The sequence below is a fragment of the Populus trichocarpa genome, chromosome 6, assembly GCF_000002775.5.
Source record: "Populus trichocarpa isolate Nisqually-1 chromosome 6, P.trichocarpa_v4.1, whole genome shotgun sequence".
NCBI lineage: Eukaryota > Viridiplantae > Streptophyta > Magnoliopsida > Malpighiales > Salicaceae > Populus > Populus trichocarpa.
The window spans coordinates 10,780,608-10,797,562 of NC_037290.2; the positions used below are offsets into that span (position 1 = coordinate 10,780,608).

General features: G+C 33.5%; 1 protein-coding gene across 1 annotated transcript; it reads right to left on the reverse strand.

Moving 5' to 3' along the window:
* Positions 1–1,393: 1,393 nt before the first annotated feature.
* On the reverse strand, positions 1,394–10,258 carry LOC18100236 (probable LRR receptor-like serine/threonine-protein kinase At1g67720). The gene is made up of 15 exons (XM_006381436.3): positions 9,774–10,258; positions 8,031–8,562; positions 7,193–7,698; positions 6,895–7,027; positions 6,683–6,754; positions 6,503–6,571; positions 6,344–6,415; positions 5,993–6,058; positions 4,954–5,108; positions 4,628–4,869; positions 3,694–3,820; positions 3,556–3,624; positions 3,244–3,430; positions 2,680–2,815; positions 1,394–1,968 (listed from the first exon to the last, which is right to left on the reverse strand). The coding sequence occupies exons 1-15, from the start codon at positions 9,844–9,846 to the stop codon at positions 1,633–1,635; spliced, it is 2,775 nt and encodes a 924-aa protein (XP_006381498.1). The 5' UTR covers positions 9,847–10,258; the 3' UTR covers positions 1,394–1,632.
* Between the last annotated feature and the right edge of the window lie 6,697 nt (positions 10,259–16,955).

Genomic DNA, 16,955 nt, shown 5'->3' on the forward strand with positions numbered 1-16,955 from the left:
AGAAAATGAACTTTTGGATTAAAATAGAAATTATCGCTAGTAAGGTGTAAGCCATATATTTACTCAGTTTTTTATAATTTTTACTATAATCTGAAGCCTAATTTCTTCTAATTAGGCTATAGAATGGTTGGATTTAAAGAAAAATAAGTTTGAAAATAATATATATATATATATATATATATATATATATATATATAAAAAAATCAGTTGTTTCATTGTTCATATAAACAGTAAAACCGACCTTATCTGTTTTAGTTGTTTTGTTAACTAAAAAAAATGAAAAATTGTAAATATTAAAAACCATGCACATAAACATAAACAGATGCAGGTATGGATGTTAAATAGGCTGGAGGTTACTTTACATGCCTCTTCATCTGTTATCACAGGGAAAAATCTACTTCCATGTCCACTTCTCTCGATGAGAATACATGCAAATCTCCATTGACATCCATACGGAAGAATAACATGGAGAACAGACCCTTTGACCGCGTAAAGCCTAACTCGTCAACATGCTTTGACAAGAATTTTAGCCATTGAATCTGTCCTGTAACCAAGCATTCAGGTAGTTCTGATGAAAAATTATAATCTCGGATAATTATCTGATTTTTTTTCCCTTTACCTCCCGAAAGGGCCGAGACATTTTTCTTTTGCTTGAATTCTTTATCCAATTAAGCAATTTTGAGTAAGCCGAATTTTTACCCATCACCCCCATTAACTCTTTTTTTTTTACTAAAATACTAAAAGAAAACACACCTAACTAGCCAATTTTAAAGGTCCAAAAAGAATTACAATCCCAATATTTAAGTTGTTAATTTTAATGAAATGCAATTGCAAATCCTTCTCTTTGTTTTTAGAATGTTAGACATTTATCTGTGATTAAGTTTTAGTTTCACAATTTTATCCCTGTTAAATCCGATTCGATAGCCTATGATTTTCAAAGAAAGCAGGTAGGACCGGGATATAAGATGATGATATGATGGATATAGTACGTATAATCCCTCCATGCACTTGCCAAGAACTGCTCATTATTGCTGCACCCCACATCTGCCATTGCAAAACAACTTTGACCACTGACCTGATACGGAACCAAATGAAGGCAGCAGGTAGGTGCCACCGTGATCAGATCGAATCAGACGACCCGAGGCTTGAAAGAGGCAATGGGGTTCTGATGTCTTGTAAAGAAGGAACAACCCGACAAAAACTCTGTTGACAATCCGAAGCAAGGCGCATGATTATCGCTTACTCCTAGCGTGCAAAGATGGATGGTCCACCTATTCTTAAACGTGGATTATAAGACTGCTTGGCCAACCTCGTAACATGCCAAGGCATTTGTCGGGATTTATACCCGAGCCCTATAACTAAGGCCTCATTTTCCAGACATTGATGGGAGATATACCACAACGACGGGGAAGATCCATGTATTCTTTGCCATGAGAGAATAGATTTACAACAAATGGGAATACAAACAATTTGCAAGCTCAAATTTTAAGTTCAAAGCACTTGCTCTCAGAACCACCCGTGCCGATTTGATTTTTTATTACAGCAGTACTAATATTTGACTAAAAGAACCCAAAATTTTTTTTTTTACTGCCGGTGCTGGAAATGTAATTACAAGCCTGAGTATGAAAAGAATCATCTGGCGGTTGGCTGTGCAATGGACTCGTCAAGCGCCAGGTAATTCTCGGCTCCACCCAAATCCAAAGAACCCAAGTTGAGTGAAGAATGAACAGAATTTCTCGACATTTCATCAGAGATATCTTCTCTTGCTGCTGTCACCTCCCTTTCAATTAAGATAGCATCTTGGATCTCCTTGAGAACTTCTGAAATAGATGGCCTCATGTGACCATGAGGCTGGACACACATCAAAGCTTTCTCTGCTATCTTCCACATTGACTGGATGTCATATTCACCACACAGTGAGGGATCGATGATTCCTTGGATATCCCCACTCTCAATGTGTAATTTTGCCTGTCATGCAAACATGCAGTTATTTAAGTCTTTCAACAATGATAGCAATTTCCTGAAATGAAAAGAATTAAGTTCTGAAGGAAATGAAGTAAGCTTTTCCAAATATGTTCAACTTCCATGCACTTATCGCCTTCAAATAAATGAATGATTTTAACCTCTTCCAGGAACAGACAGAAAGTGAAAAAACAAACCAAAGTAAAAGACCTATTAAAGCTTTACAATTTCATGAAACCATTAGCATTCCCATACTATGCACTTCGTAGATATTTAGAGCTTATTGGATAACCTCGATTGAGTTATTTTCAACCCTTTTGACCTAAGGAAAAATTATAACTTAGCATTATTTGATTGAAACTATCTGTTGACTTGTATATAAGTTATAGATTTAAGTAAAATTTTGCTTAAACAAAAGTACTTCAAAAAATTGTTCTTGATTTTGAACAAAGTTCATTGAAGAGATACAAAGACATAAAGCATGTTTATAATAATAACAAAACATATTTATTCAGCTTAAAGCATTCTGCCAAAAGTAACTTGGTGATTTCAATTATAGAGATTTTTGGATTATTACTAAAGTCTTGCACAAGTCAGGGTAAACATGATTTTAATTTTGACTTGGTTTTTCAGATAATGATCATCAATGATAAAGTTCCCAAAGACAAGTGGTTAAAAATTCCCAGCCTCTAGTCCTTGAACAATCAACCAGCTTACCCATTGTACTATATTGCGACAATTTACACCAAAGCTTTCATTAGATATGGCTTCTTGACCAGACATCAGCTCCAGGAGAATGACACCAAAACTATAAACATCACTCTTGTCTGTTAACTGTTGAGAGATGTAATACCTGTGTATCATAGAGCAGAAACTATGAATGCAATGTGATAACAGTCAAAGCACCCATGTCAGCAGAAAGTGTTTGTGTAACTCAAACTCATTCTAGACTCCAGGCTTTCACTGTAGTCATTAAAATAACTTTATTTAAGAAACAAGAATGCGGCAAGTTAACAACCATGAACAAACACGTCTACAGCTAAGAGAGTGTGAGTAACAGTGTTCAAGATACAAATGTCAAGTCTCAAACTTAAATATATCCTTAATATTTTGTCTGTCTGTTGTAAGCAGGTAATTAACAAGAAGGCCACTACACTTCACAATAACTCAGCATTTCAATGTTCAGAACCATCTAACAATGCAGAAGCAGCAACATAATCAATTCTCTCAGATCATACTGCTTAAATTGATATATCGTAAAACTAAATAAAAGAACCTTACTCGGGATCCAAATACCCTACGGTGCCTCGAACTATGCTAGATACGTGTGAAGCTCCATCTACTGCAAGTTTTGAAAGGCCAAAATCTGCAACCTTAGCTCTCATGTTTTTGTCAACAAGAATATTGCTGCTTTTTAAATCCCTATGGATAATGGCTGGAACACAACCTGTATGAAGATATTCAATCCCTGAACAAGCATGGAAACACGATCAGTCCAGCACTTAAACTGCAACTCTAATTTAAGTGAGAGGCTTCACCATAGCAAAGGATAATATCTTTGGGAAAGGAAAAAAAAATAGGCTTATCATAAACCTTTAGCAGCATCTTCAGCAATCTCAAGGCGCTTGATCCAATTAATACTTTTTCCTCGTTTTAACGGACCTGCCAAAGTGTAAGAAATGGTGAGTATCAAAATTTAAATTAGACCAATTCAAAAACACTTGAAATTACCGTAAAGATGTTCCTTAAGTGTTCCATTGTGCATGAACTCATAAACAAGCATGCTCTTCCCATCTTCTTGACAATATCCAAGAAATTGTACCAGGTTTCTGTGATGTATCCTTGAAAGAAGAGTCACCTGTGCCAAATGGCAGCGTAACAGTTTCAGCTCCAACTGAAAAATATACTACCCAATACAGCTGATTCACAAACAAAATAAATTCCTAGAGAACAATATTCCTTTTAGGAATATGTGCATGAAGTTTAAAAATGTATGTGTGTTTCCATGTCAGTTTTAACTCTTATATAGTTTACAAATTCAGGTCAACAATATAGAGGATTTTATCCATTTATTAACCAGGCACTTCAAATACTAGGAATGTTGGGACTTGTTAATTTCCCTTTGTCTAATACGCAATAGAAACATTTATTAAAGAATTAAGGAGCTCAACTGTGCAAGTTCTACATGTTCATGGATTCTCGTGTATCTTACTGAATTTTTCTAAGCAGCTTCAGGTATTTTGATTTACAAGAGGCTAAGTCACTCTTGTGGCAATCTTTAGGAACCTTGGTTCGAAACAAAACATCGACATTTTAATCAGAAATTCTACATCTTACAGATTCAATGGAGTTGGGGACTGTAAAAATGATTAAAGCAAAAAAGTTTCTAAGCCAAAACTGACAATGTAATCTTATTTTAAAATTACAAAATGTATTTTCAAATAGAGCTCATGATTGATGGCATCTAGTTAGAAACAAAAATACACTGTATGTTCAATGGTTAAACAATTTTAATCAGTGTATATCTATAAAAGAGTAAAATCATATTAACCTCAAAGCAGCTTCGTAAATGAGTGATAACAAACACAATTCAATATTCAAAAAGTATGAATATAAGTATCCTCACTTGCAATATTAAACGAAGGTCAGTAAAGTGAAAATTTACCTCATTTGTAAACTCTCGCTTTCCCTGGTAGGAATTGCTAGTTAGAACTTTCACTGCAATTTCCCTTCCATCTTTCATTTTTCCATAGTACACAACTCCAAAACCTCCAGAGCCTATTTTCTTCTCGAACTTTTTTGTAGCATCTTCAATTTCAAAGGTTGTGAAACAGTGAGCAGCTTCACCAGGAGCATTTCTCAAGGAAGAAACTACCATTTGCATGGGCAGGGAATCCCGAAGTTGCTCTAGAAAAGAGAAGTTACATATGTTTTATCATCTGAGAAGTCCAGCAGGCTAGACAGAAACTTCAAATTGTTTTATAGCCATACCTTGGTCAGGGTGTCTTTTCTTTCCTTTGTGCATGAACAAGCAAGACACTATTGTAGCTATGAGAAGAACAGCAGCTCCAACTGACGAACCGATAATAATATCCATGTGCCTCCCTCTTCTGGCTCCTTCACGAAGATTAATGTTTCCAGAGTAGCTGTTGTTAAACAAGAAACAGAGTTAAATATATTTGATTAGATGCACCCAAAAAAGTGTACTCCAAAAATGTAATTGGAAGTGCAATAGCAAAGAAGTTGACATGAGACGTATAGAATCTCCATTGGTGTGAGGTAACTAGGCTACATAGGCAATAAGGAGAAGTCTCAAAGAAACTTCGGACTAGGCCTCTTGGGGTTAATCGTTATTGTGGCTGGCATGTCCTTGGATCATGATAAATGTATAAAAGCCAACTTGGAAGTCCCATGGTGGATTGCAGCACTGCAAGCCCAGTTCAGCGAACCATACCGGAAAAGGATTTGAGTGGGAAGATTTCGATATTATGATAGGGTTAAAGAAAAATCCTGATTGTATGAGGTTGCCCTTCACAGACTTTACATGGAGCCTGTAACACAATTCCTGCTTCTGACTAGTCCTTTTGGGATTATGCACAGAAGTGAGTAACAGACCTTTAGATCAATCATGGCAACGCAAGCAAAAACTACAAGGGAGAAATGATAAAAGAATATGGGACACTAAAGTATTGAAAGACTTACTGACACACAATGAATATATTAGAAGACCTCAATCAAAAAGACCAACACATTAAACAGCATGCAGTTGTTAAATAGTTACTTCAATTGACTATGGCTATGTACTTATTATGTGTAGAGATAGTCGAAGAGCTTCTCATTATTGTTGAGAAAGATGTACCGCATCTTGTACATGACTGCTAGTCTGCTACAAAATAACATTAAACATCGTAGTCTAAATAATGAATTATTTGGCCATGATCAATAATATGCAAAATTTAGCATACTAACAAAACATATCAAAGTGGGGTGTGTGTGTGTGAGAGAGAGAGAGAGGGCGAGAGAGACTCACTTCAAAGCCACCTTTCTACTGAGACCCGATGGTATTGTTCCAGATAACAAATTATTTTGCACATATCTGCAATTATCCCATGTGTGAAGCAAATAAATTCTTTTACTATTAGAGTAAAATAGAAAGAAAGAAAGAAAAAACTCACAATGTGATGAATTATTTACTTAAACTTATAATTTTGTGTTTCTTTTAAGTTTTACCAAAAATATGTTCATATAAAGAAGAAGTCGTGCCATTGCTTCCAATCATCATTCACCAGTCAAGGTTGAAATAGATATTAATTATTAAATTCCCATGAGAGATTATGCATAGTTCTTCATATAACTGACATCCAAGTTCTGATAAACTTACAGTTCCCTCAAATTTGGTAGGTTCAGTAAGGAGGATGGCAGCTCACCCGTCAACTGATTGTTCTCGAGATGACTGTCAGACATGGAGGATCATATTAGGTCAACATTTTAATAAAACTAAGATTTAAACACCATGATTAAGAGAACCATCTTGCTTTACATGATCTCCAAGCCTGTGCATCCAGTAAAATCAGGAATAGGACCAGTCAGTGAATTTCCATCGAGCCATCTGACCATAAGACAAGTGGATAATAATGATGTGGGGGGTTTAAACTATTACAGTAGTAAGCTTGAATCTAAATCCAGCATCTAGCCAAAGGACAAGCAGCTTGAAACTTACAATTCAACTAAACCTGTCAACATCGTCAAGCCTGACGGAACATTCCCAGACAAATTCTTGCTAGACAAAGAGCTGCCAAACAAGGTACAAGAGCTAATTTAACCAAATGAATGTACAATTCTCTTCAAACATGGTGTGGGAATAAACTAGGACAAATGAAGGAATCATCTGTAAATGCATAAAATAAAATCACGAAAGAGATAAATCATTACAGCTTAACAATCCTTGGCCTGGCATCAGAGTTACACTGCACCCATGACCATGGAACTGGCAGGCATGGGTCACCGCCTTCTTGTGCCCAATCTTCTGTTGAGTGGGATAAAATAACACGAGAAATAACATATCCTGCACCTCATGCAAATTCAGCATCAGATATGCTTCAATTAGGTTTCAAAATTCGCATTGATATGTGATATGGGATATGGGATATGCTTTAATTAGGTTTCAAAGTTAGTAGAACTTATGCTTCAAAATGATACAGATGCATGCAGGGCATATTGTTCTACTAACCATCTAGGGTACCATCATTTTTCTCAAGATACTTGTGTATCTCCATCGCATTCACAAGTGGTCCCCTGGAAGAATCGGAAGTCTTTCCAAATCTAAAAGATAATACGAAGGGTAAGGACAGGTTGGTATATCCAGGTTCATAAAGACGATATTTTCCTTGAGCATTTTCTTCGATATTGACAATAGCTTTGCTCATATCAGGGTACCCTGGGAGTACCAGCCTGAATTTTCTGGACTCCTCAGGATCCAGATCTTCAATTTCAGCGAAGTATGTGACAGCCCACCCAAAACCAGGAAAACCATCCAAGTTCAACCGATATGTTAGTGATCCATTTGTGCCGACTACAGCTGTTTGCATCACTCTTTCAGGAGGCCTTTCATCAATGTTGACGTCAATAGGCATGTCAGTTGATACTTTCTTGGTACCAGCTGCAACATCAACTAGATAATTAGCTTTCTTCACAGAGTCGGACTCCCATATTCTATCGTATGGATCATCAGGATACCTGAAAACAGAACAGAGTTATGTTACTCTATAACACACGTGCGTGTGCGCGCATATATATATATATATATTGGTAGTAAGATTTGTGTCTGAAAGGAAAAACTGACATAATTACTGCCATAGCGGCCACAAATTCCCAAGCAAAAGTATTTCAACTATGAGGAATGGAGGTATTTCTGTGTATCATTTAAGTTTAAATAAAGTAATGTATTTTTTCGCAGTCTATCTCTCTCTTAAAGATTAAGCAGCTTTTGCTTGAACAAGCATTCAGATAAATGTACATCAGTAAAAATTACAATATGTTACACCTTGAACAAGTTATTTTGAGCATACCTAATTGGAGCCTCGTTATCTGCACCAAAATTGATTCTGGCTGACATACTGAGATAAAACTGGTTTTCAAATTCTGTATAATAAACTGAACCATTGAACTGTCGGAGCTCAAGGGTAGATATGAATGGCTGCCCGGTTGTAGCATTCGATAGGCATACACTCATAGAAGAACTTGAGGCCAGAAATATTAGCTCTGTAGACTCTATGGTATTAGCATCAGAAATGACAATTGTAGACCAATGAGTTGGCCCAACAGAAATGTCAAATTTTGGATAAACGTTATTGCTGTCAAAGTTACCATACAAGAAGGTTGCCCTTAAAAGGTATCTTGTTCTACTAGTGACATCCAGTCTATAACAGTACTTCCTGGAATCTGCAGGGAAATGTCTCACTGTAGTATACTGCTTCCGTGTCTCATTTGCAACTGATATGCTTGCTGCTGCTCCGTAACTAAAATTAAAATCTGAAGTCCACGACAGTCCAAGATCATCAGTGAAATTTACTGGGCCCCCACAGTCCAAACTCAGAAAACCTGTTTTAGTTCAAGAATAGGTTAAAAAATATAAACATTTTCACATTGTTGTTCACATGCAGAAACAGGATTTTCATGTCAGAAACACAAATTAGCTGACATTGTATCAAGAATTATTGACAACATTTTCCAGGAAAAGGAAGAATGAACAATCACTATTTCACTTCCCAGGCCAAGGTGTGTGCATGCCTGCGTGCTACAGCATGTAATTCAATTAAACAACCGCCTAAACTGATGAATCAAGCAGTTTTCAAGTATTGATTACATTTTCATTACCTTTAAGGATCAATAAAAACAAAGTAAGATTGTAGCTAGAAAGCAACCCACAAGCTGGTACAGTTCTACTATCATTCCATAGTTTACATTAACATGAAAAAAGATCATCGTTTCTAGTTTAACAATTAATATGATTAGAGACATAGAACCATCCCCAAATCCGGTAAAAAAAAAATGACTCAAATCACAGAAGAGTAAATCAAAATTTGACCTTTCATGTGCCAGCTACGTTGCTAGTTGTAAGATCTCCGGAAAGATGTTACCAGTAAAAAGATGCATTATATGCACACCACACTCAAAGAACTCAGCATTGTGCCTTCCAAATGGGCGGCTCACCCGATTTTGTTTTAAATTCTTAATGTTTTTAAGCAATTAATGTCTCTAACGGGGACCAAATCCCCCCAAATTTTGCTACTTTAATTTGCGTCTATTGCATTGATGGTTTGGTGAAATTTTCATATAGTAAGACGTAAATGACAATTAAAAGATTCTAGTCTTCCAGATACGACATAGAAACAGGAAAATTTATGTCTCCCAACTATTAAATAGTTAGTTAATAATTGCTGGCTTGATCAAATAAATATTTGAATGCACTGGAAGATAAATATAATGTCAAAACTAAAACCCACGTAATTTTATTTGTTTGCTACTCACTAACCAAAACATTTATAAAAAATAACCGAGAACTGTGTACTGCATAAAGAAATAAAAATTAAAAACAATGGACAATCGAAACCCCAAGAAAGCTCTTTTCTTTTTTTCTTTTTCTTTTCCCTTGACCTTATAGCCATATAAAAATGATGTCTTTGAACTTCATCTTCAAGAGAATCAAGAGCGATAAATCAATAATCACCAACAACGACAAATGCGAATGTTTCGTCAAGCATGTAGGTATTATACTACATAGAGAGGGAGAGAAAGAGGTAGCACCGTACCAGGCTGAGCTGAGGAGGCGTGGACGAAGACGAAGAGAAGAAGAGAGAAAAGAAGCAGAAGCCTAGACCCCATCTTTTGTAGAGAAGCTGATTTAGATTAGAACCATAGAAATAAAAACGGTGGCAAAGGCAAAGAGGGAAACAACAGAACAAAACAATAAAAGAGAGGAGAGCCACTGACAGTCCTCTTGACAGGGATAAAAAGAAAAAGCAGAGGTTTCTTTTAATTTTTTTATAGTACTACACAAAAGAAAAATAAATGCTAGCGTCTGTTAGCACCAGTCTGTTTTGATTCTAGCGAGAGAGGGTGTGAATGCGAATGCGAATGTTCTAGGGAGAGGAAGTAGCGAGGAGCCTGTGGTCATAGAGTCAATCATACACCATATCGTAAGCTTATCAATCTCTCTCTGCTTCTTCTTCTTTTTCTTTTTGGCAATGGTGGCAAGTGAGGTGGGAGACTGGAGAGATGGCTATGTGGGACCCAGCAAGTGGCTTTATTTAGTTAATCTAGACTCTTGCTGGGACTCGATCAAATGGGTGGGAAATTTTGGAGGGTTATAGTGAAAGGACTAGGTTCTCTAACCAGCTAAACGAGGAGGACTTCGAGGGTCCCATGATTATTCTCTTGCCACGTCAAGTCACATCACTGTATATAATTTATGAGTTGTTTTTAAATTGTTTTTATCTAAAAATAATAATTAAAAATTGATAAGAAACAGGCTGACCCGTCATCCCAGACGAGCCGGAACCGTTGTTATGGTTTGAACTTTGAACGGATTTTGTGAAAAAGCACTGCGTGAGGTTCAGGTCACGACTCCATTTGCTGACTAATGTGGTTTCTTTCTTTCTTTCTGTCATACCTGGCATGTCTTGTCTACAAGACATTATCTACTCAATTTTTATCTCTTGAGATGAGCCCTTCAAGCTTAAACGTTTCTTTCGGTTAATAATTATTTGATGGACGATAACTGTGGGTGTCCAGTGACATAATTGGGATTTTCAAAAATATTCCCCACACATGATGTTTTGTTTGGATAGGTGCATGATACAGATTTAAATCCTGCTAATTTATTGAAATTACTTCATAGAAAAGTAATTTTGATATGAATAAATTGTTTTCGATCAAAACCAAGATAACTAATTGAGCAAAATCAAGCATAAAAGAAGATATTATATAGCTATATATTTAATATTGTGTTTTATTAATAATTAAGCTTCATGATTTGTTTTGATTTTATTTTTATCAGGTTATCCCGATCTTATAACTCGAGAATAGTGTTTAATGGGTTAACTCAAGTTGAGTTGGTTTATTTTTTTGTTATTTTTTTAATTAAAATTTTTATAAATTTTATCGTTCAACATTGGATTCGACAATGTCGATCAAGAATTGAGATTCATGATTTGTTTTGATTTGCTCTCTATCGAGTTATCTCAATCTCTTAATCTAAGTCGTAGATTTGACAAGTTAACCCCGGTTTAATCAAGTTATTTTTTTTTATTTTCTTTTCATGAAATTATCTCGGTCTCATGATCCATGTTATGGATTTGGCGGATTGACTCAGGTTATTTTTTATGTTTTTTTAATTGATTTCTTTTTTTAATCTCATCCTTCAACATTAGACTGATTGGAAATTAGACTTCATAATTTATTTCAATTTATTTTTCATGAGGTTATCTCAGTCTTATGACCTGAATCGCTGGTTTGACAGGTTAACGCAGCTCGCTTTTTTAGGTCATTTTTTAATTAATTATTTTTCAATTTCATCTTTCAACATTGAGTTGATTGGGAATTAGGTTTCATAATTTGTTTTCATTTACTTTTTATGGGGTTATTATAGTCTTATGACTTGAGTCGCGGATATGACATGTTAACTTAAGTTGACTCAAGTTAATTTATTATGTTCTTATCTTAACATTAAAAAAATCGATATCATATTAAAAAGATTCTCGAGAGTTAAACTATATTTTTACAAGTCGTTTGGATTGTTTTTTAACCCATAAAATCAATTAAATCACATCAAATTAACCCCACATAATTTATTTTTTTCACTAAAAAAAATATTAAAGTATTTGAATTTTTTTTTTTATATTCTAAAAAAAAATAAACTTTACCCGCAGCATGTTACGGGTGAATTATCCAGTAAAGGCACTAAAGTAACATACAAGATTGATTGTGCACATAATGGCTCAATCACACTACTTATTAATCATTAATGCTGGTGAGAATCGTCGACTTTATGGAGAAGTGGAAACGGAAGACCATTTTTGTCAAAGTTGTGAAGGTGTTCATTAGTTCCATTTCGGCAGCTCCACGCTGTTAATGGCCGGGGATTAGATACTGTTAACATTTAACTACCTTCTTCTTCTGCTGCCGCCGCCGCCGCCGCTGCAAAAAAAAAAAAAAAGCCTTTTCAACGAAGTCCAGTTGTTCTCGTTGGTGGGCATGGATATAATTGAACAAGCCAGGTTTCAAATGCAGCTAAGTTTCTATACAAAGGCAGGGTGACTTGTAAGATGGCTAAAATACGAGTCAATGGAAAAAATATAATGATGTTAAAAATGAGAAATTTTATTGATAGAATATTTAATTATATTCAACTAATTAAAAAGTATAAATACATACATAACAAAATAATTATGAAAATAAATTACAATCTTTAATTATTCAAAAAAAATATTTTATTTTTTGATATAATATTTAATTTTCTCCATTATTGGTGATTGTATTGATTCAATTTCAATATAAAATATACTACTTTGATTTCTTTTCTCAACAAAAGACTACCTGGAAAATAGGAAGGCAAGGAAAATGTCAAAATAAAAATGAAAGGGTAAAATAGAAAAGAAAAAAGTTATTAAAAAAGAAAAGAATGAATCATCAGTATGTGTATAACTTTGTAGGACAGTAGGAGTCTCATGTCTAAGTCAGTTATGGATAGATTTATAATATCAATCAATCATCTAGGTACATCATCAAAAATTAAAAAGATTAAGAAGGTAATTTGACTGGCTAACAAATTTTATAGGAGTTTTATAATCTTAAGGGGTAGCTTAATTGGTCAGGTCTTAAGTTTACTCCTCAATGGTCATGAGTTCGAGTCCTTTCAGGATTACTAGAGGCTTATATGGTTGTTAACTTCAGGACTCGTGGGATTAGTCGAGGTACACGCAAGCTGATCCGGACATCCATATTAATAATAATAATTAAAAAAAAAAAAAAAAACAGGGAGTATTATTTGTGAATAAACCAACATATACATGACCACCAAGTGATTGGTTGAGGTAGTAGCGATTTCTATCCTTGAAAGGGTTAAAATACAAATTCAATATCAAATAGGCCTGAGAATATCCTTAATTTTTTATAAAATAAACATAGGCATGACATGAACATTGATGTGGAAGTTACCCTAACCAATGCAGTGAGAAAATGATGGTAAAATAAGAGAGTGATCGTTAAAGTTGAAAAGAAGAAGATGCATTTACCTAATGAAATGCAGCAAGTGAAATGCACATGCAACATTGAAAAGGATTGATAGTAATTTTTTTTTTTTAATTAACGTGGGTGTTTGGACAAACTTGCGTGTACCTCAACTAATTTCATGGACTCTAAAGTTAAGAACCATGTAAGTCTCCAGTGACCATGAGGTTTGTAAGGCTCAAACTGGTGACTTATAGAAACAAACTTAGAACTTGACTAATTGAATTACACCCTTTAGAATTGTAACTTTGTTCATGCAGTGTTATCTCATTGAAATTCAATTGTTCAAGTTTGGTGGTATTTTTCAAGGACATAGAGTTCCAAAACCCTTTAAGAAAGTTTATTGCTCATAAATTGTTTGATGAAATGTCTAAAAGAAATTTATTTTGAGAAATTATGGATATCAATTTTGTTATTTTAATGCTCTAAAAACTTTTTAGTTATTAAAATAAATATAATGATAAACTTGTAAATAATTAAATATATATTTTTTGGATAATATTAATTGTTATTGTATGTATAAAATAAAAAGAAAACCGTATTTTCTTAAATCTCAGATGAAAAACAAAAAACAAACCAGAAAATGTTTTCTTGTAATTTTTTTTCACCCTTCAACGTCGTTACACTTTGCTTACTAGTGAAGCAAAAGAAATGTGTCTGATTTTTTTAAAAAAATACTGTTCTTCATAACTGGTTGTGTATTTTTATATATTTGAATAAAATCATTAATATTTAAACAAGCTCATGTTAATTAAAGCAACCTAACAGTCCAAAAGGAAAAGCCGCTGCTGTTGAAGGAGACACAGCAGCACAGGCACTAACTACTCTTACCTGTGATGAATTTGATTGTTTAGCAAGGGTTTCTGTATAGCATTCGAGATTAGCTTTATAGTTGGTGGCGCTCAAAATGATTTGATATTAATCCACTAAATTGAAGACAAGCTTCTTCTTATGGAAATATTTAAGGAGAATTTGATAGTTTTACATGGACAAATTGAGAAAATGATATACAAGATCCGCAAGAAACATGAGGATCCAATAAAAGGATGGAGAGATTTTTTTTTTTGTTTGTTTTTATGTTTTAAAAGTGTTTTTAAAAAAATTTAAATTTTTTTATTTTTTTATTTATTTTAAATTAATATTTTTTTGGTGTTTTTAGATTATTTTTATGTACTGATATCAAAAATAATTTTTAAAACATAAAAAAATATATTATTTTAATATATTTTTTAATAAAAAATATTTTAAAAAACAACGCAATCACAATCCAAATAGTTGTGTACTCACATGTAATTCTACTATCCTAATTTAAGTGATGAACAGTTTCTATCTTTATAATTGTCCATTGACTCTCATCATTTTCTTTAAAAATAGCCTTAAAAACCGAGTCAAAATAGAAAAACGTTTTCTCCCTCTTCTTCCCCACAGCATCTTGTGTATATCCAGCCATTTGGTCTGGGTGGAAACTTCAGCTCTGAATTTGTCATTACTATCTTGTTTTACCTTTGAAATGGATCTCTATAATCGATCTGTCCCAGAATGCAAGTTGTTTTAAGCAAAAAGAGAGTTTATGATTCATCATCCATGGTGGTCTCAAAAGGGAAACCCATATCGATCCCTGTACCGTTCATTGTTTATTTACTTTAGCAAACTTTCAACAAGATTGGTGCCTGAAGGCCTACCTTTTATCAAAGAATAGCTTTGTCCTAGCTTTACAAAAAGAAGCACAGATCTCTCTTCATTTTTTTAATGCCCTCGAGTGCCTTTTTCCTCACCATTTAGGTTTTGGGATCATGGAATCAAACGTTACAGGTGGGTTTTCTCAAGCTTGTTTGGAGCACGTACTCGTCTTTTTCTATGACAATAATCTACATGGTCAACTTTTCCAAAATTTTACATTTTGGTCCCATAGTTTGTATAGTTTATAGTTCGGTCATTATAGTTTGTTTGTTTTTTGAATTTCATCATTATTTTCATGGTTCAATGCATTAAAATATGTTTAGAGTTGTTTTTTTCCACGTTGCCTTATGTGTTTTATATGTTGTTAGTTGTTCTGAAATTAAATTAATGATTAATTATAGTTTCAGCTTTTTGTTCTTTCTTAAAAAATATTAAGAGATTAGGAACCAAATTTGATATAAAAAAAACAAAACCCTTTTCCATAATAGAAGTTCAAAAGTTCCACCCTTAAGTTCTATTTTTTTGCATATTTCATCTATATTCTTTTAATTTATTATGTTTTTGTCATAAATTTTATTTTTATTACTTTTTAATTTCATCATTTACAGTTATATTTTTATGGTTCTATTCATTAAAATATGTTTAGAGTTTTTTTTTTTTTCAGGTTGCCTTATGTGTCTTATGTGTTGTTAGTTTTTCTGAAATTAAATTAATGATCAATTATAATTTTAGCTTTTTTTTTTCTTAAAAAATATTAAGAGATTAGGGACTAGATTTGACATAAAAGAAAAAATGAAGCCCTTTTCCATAATAGAAGTTCAAAAGTTCCACCCTTAAGTTCTATTTTTTGCATATTTCATCTATATTCTTTTAATTTATTATGTTTTTATCATAAATTTTATTTTTATTACATTTTAATTGAGAAATAAGGAGTAATTAAAAAATTTTAAGAGAGAAAAAGTTCATGGATAGTCAAATTCCAACCACTAAAATTTTTAATTTTGATGTTTATGAATTTAATTTTAAGAAAAAACTCGATAGTGATGATTTTTTACCTTTAATAATACAGAAAAAAATAAATTATACCTCAAAAAAATTAAGATATTAAATTATACCTTTAATAATACAGATATGAGTTCTCAATGATTAGAATGTTTTGTTGCTATAACTGGGTTTTTAAATATCTATATAATTGTTTTTCATATTGTGTGAAAACAAAAAAGTTCTAACTGGGTTTTTGGGTAAAAACTTCGACACCAATTTTTCAATGCTGCTCCGGTGACAGCTTAAGGTTGCAAAGAAATGTCATGTCGTCCATTAAATTTAAAAAAAGAAAAAAAAAAAAAAAAAAGGCAAACGCTTTTTTCCGTGAAGAATCAGCTAGTGAAACCATACTAGACTTGGACTTCTCCCCCAACATGGCTTTCAGGCCCAAACACGCCAGGGGTTGTATTTTTGGGCCATGAACATAGGCCTATTATTTCAACCCTTTATTTTGTTTATTTAATTGTTTTTTTATTATAAAGACTATTGAAAGGATATTCAAATAATTATCTCATTATGTCATTTTTTTTCAAATAATATTAGCAATTACTTTTTGAATAATTATATATTAACCTAATATGTATAATCCTCTAAAATACTTACTCGTGAATATTCAAAAGAAATATTTAATAAGAATAAAAAAAAATTTAAAAAAGCATTTGGCAGTATCGCGCAGCCAAATCGCCAGGGAACCATCTAAATTAACAAGCAAAATTGTTATTCATTCGTCAGGAAGCAGCTATCTCGATGTGTGATAGAGTGAATCTATACCAGTCTTCTTGAAAATTTGCGAGACATGTCGTTCCTACCAAGCCAGAAGAAACAACCTCTAAACTGAGAGAATCTAGCGATCACGAGCTACCAGAACATATGCACGAATTTTTAAAGTTGAGATCATGAATCCTCAGGACAGCAGACAAAAATAATAGATGAAACAACCTATGCATACCACTGACTAGAATCCTTTTGATCAGGTAATA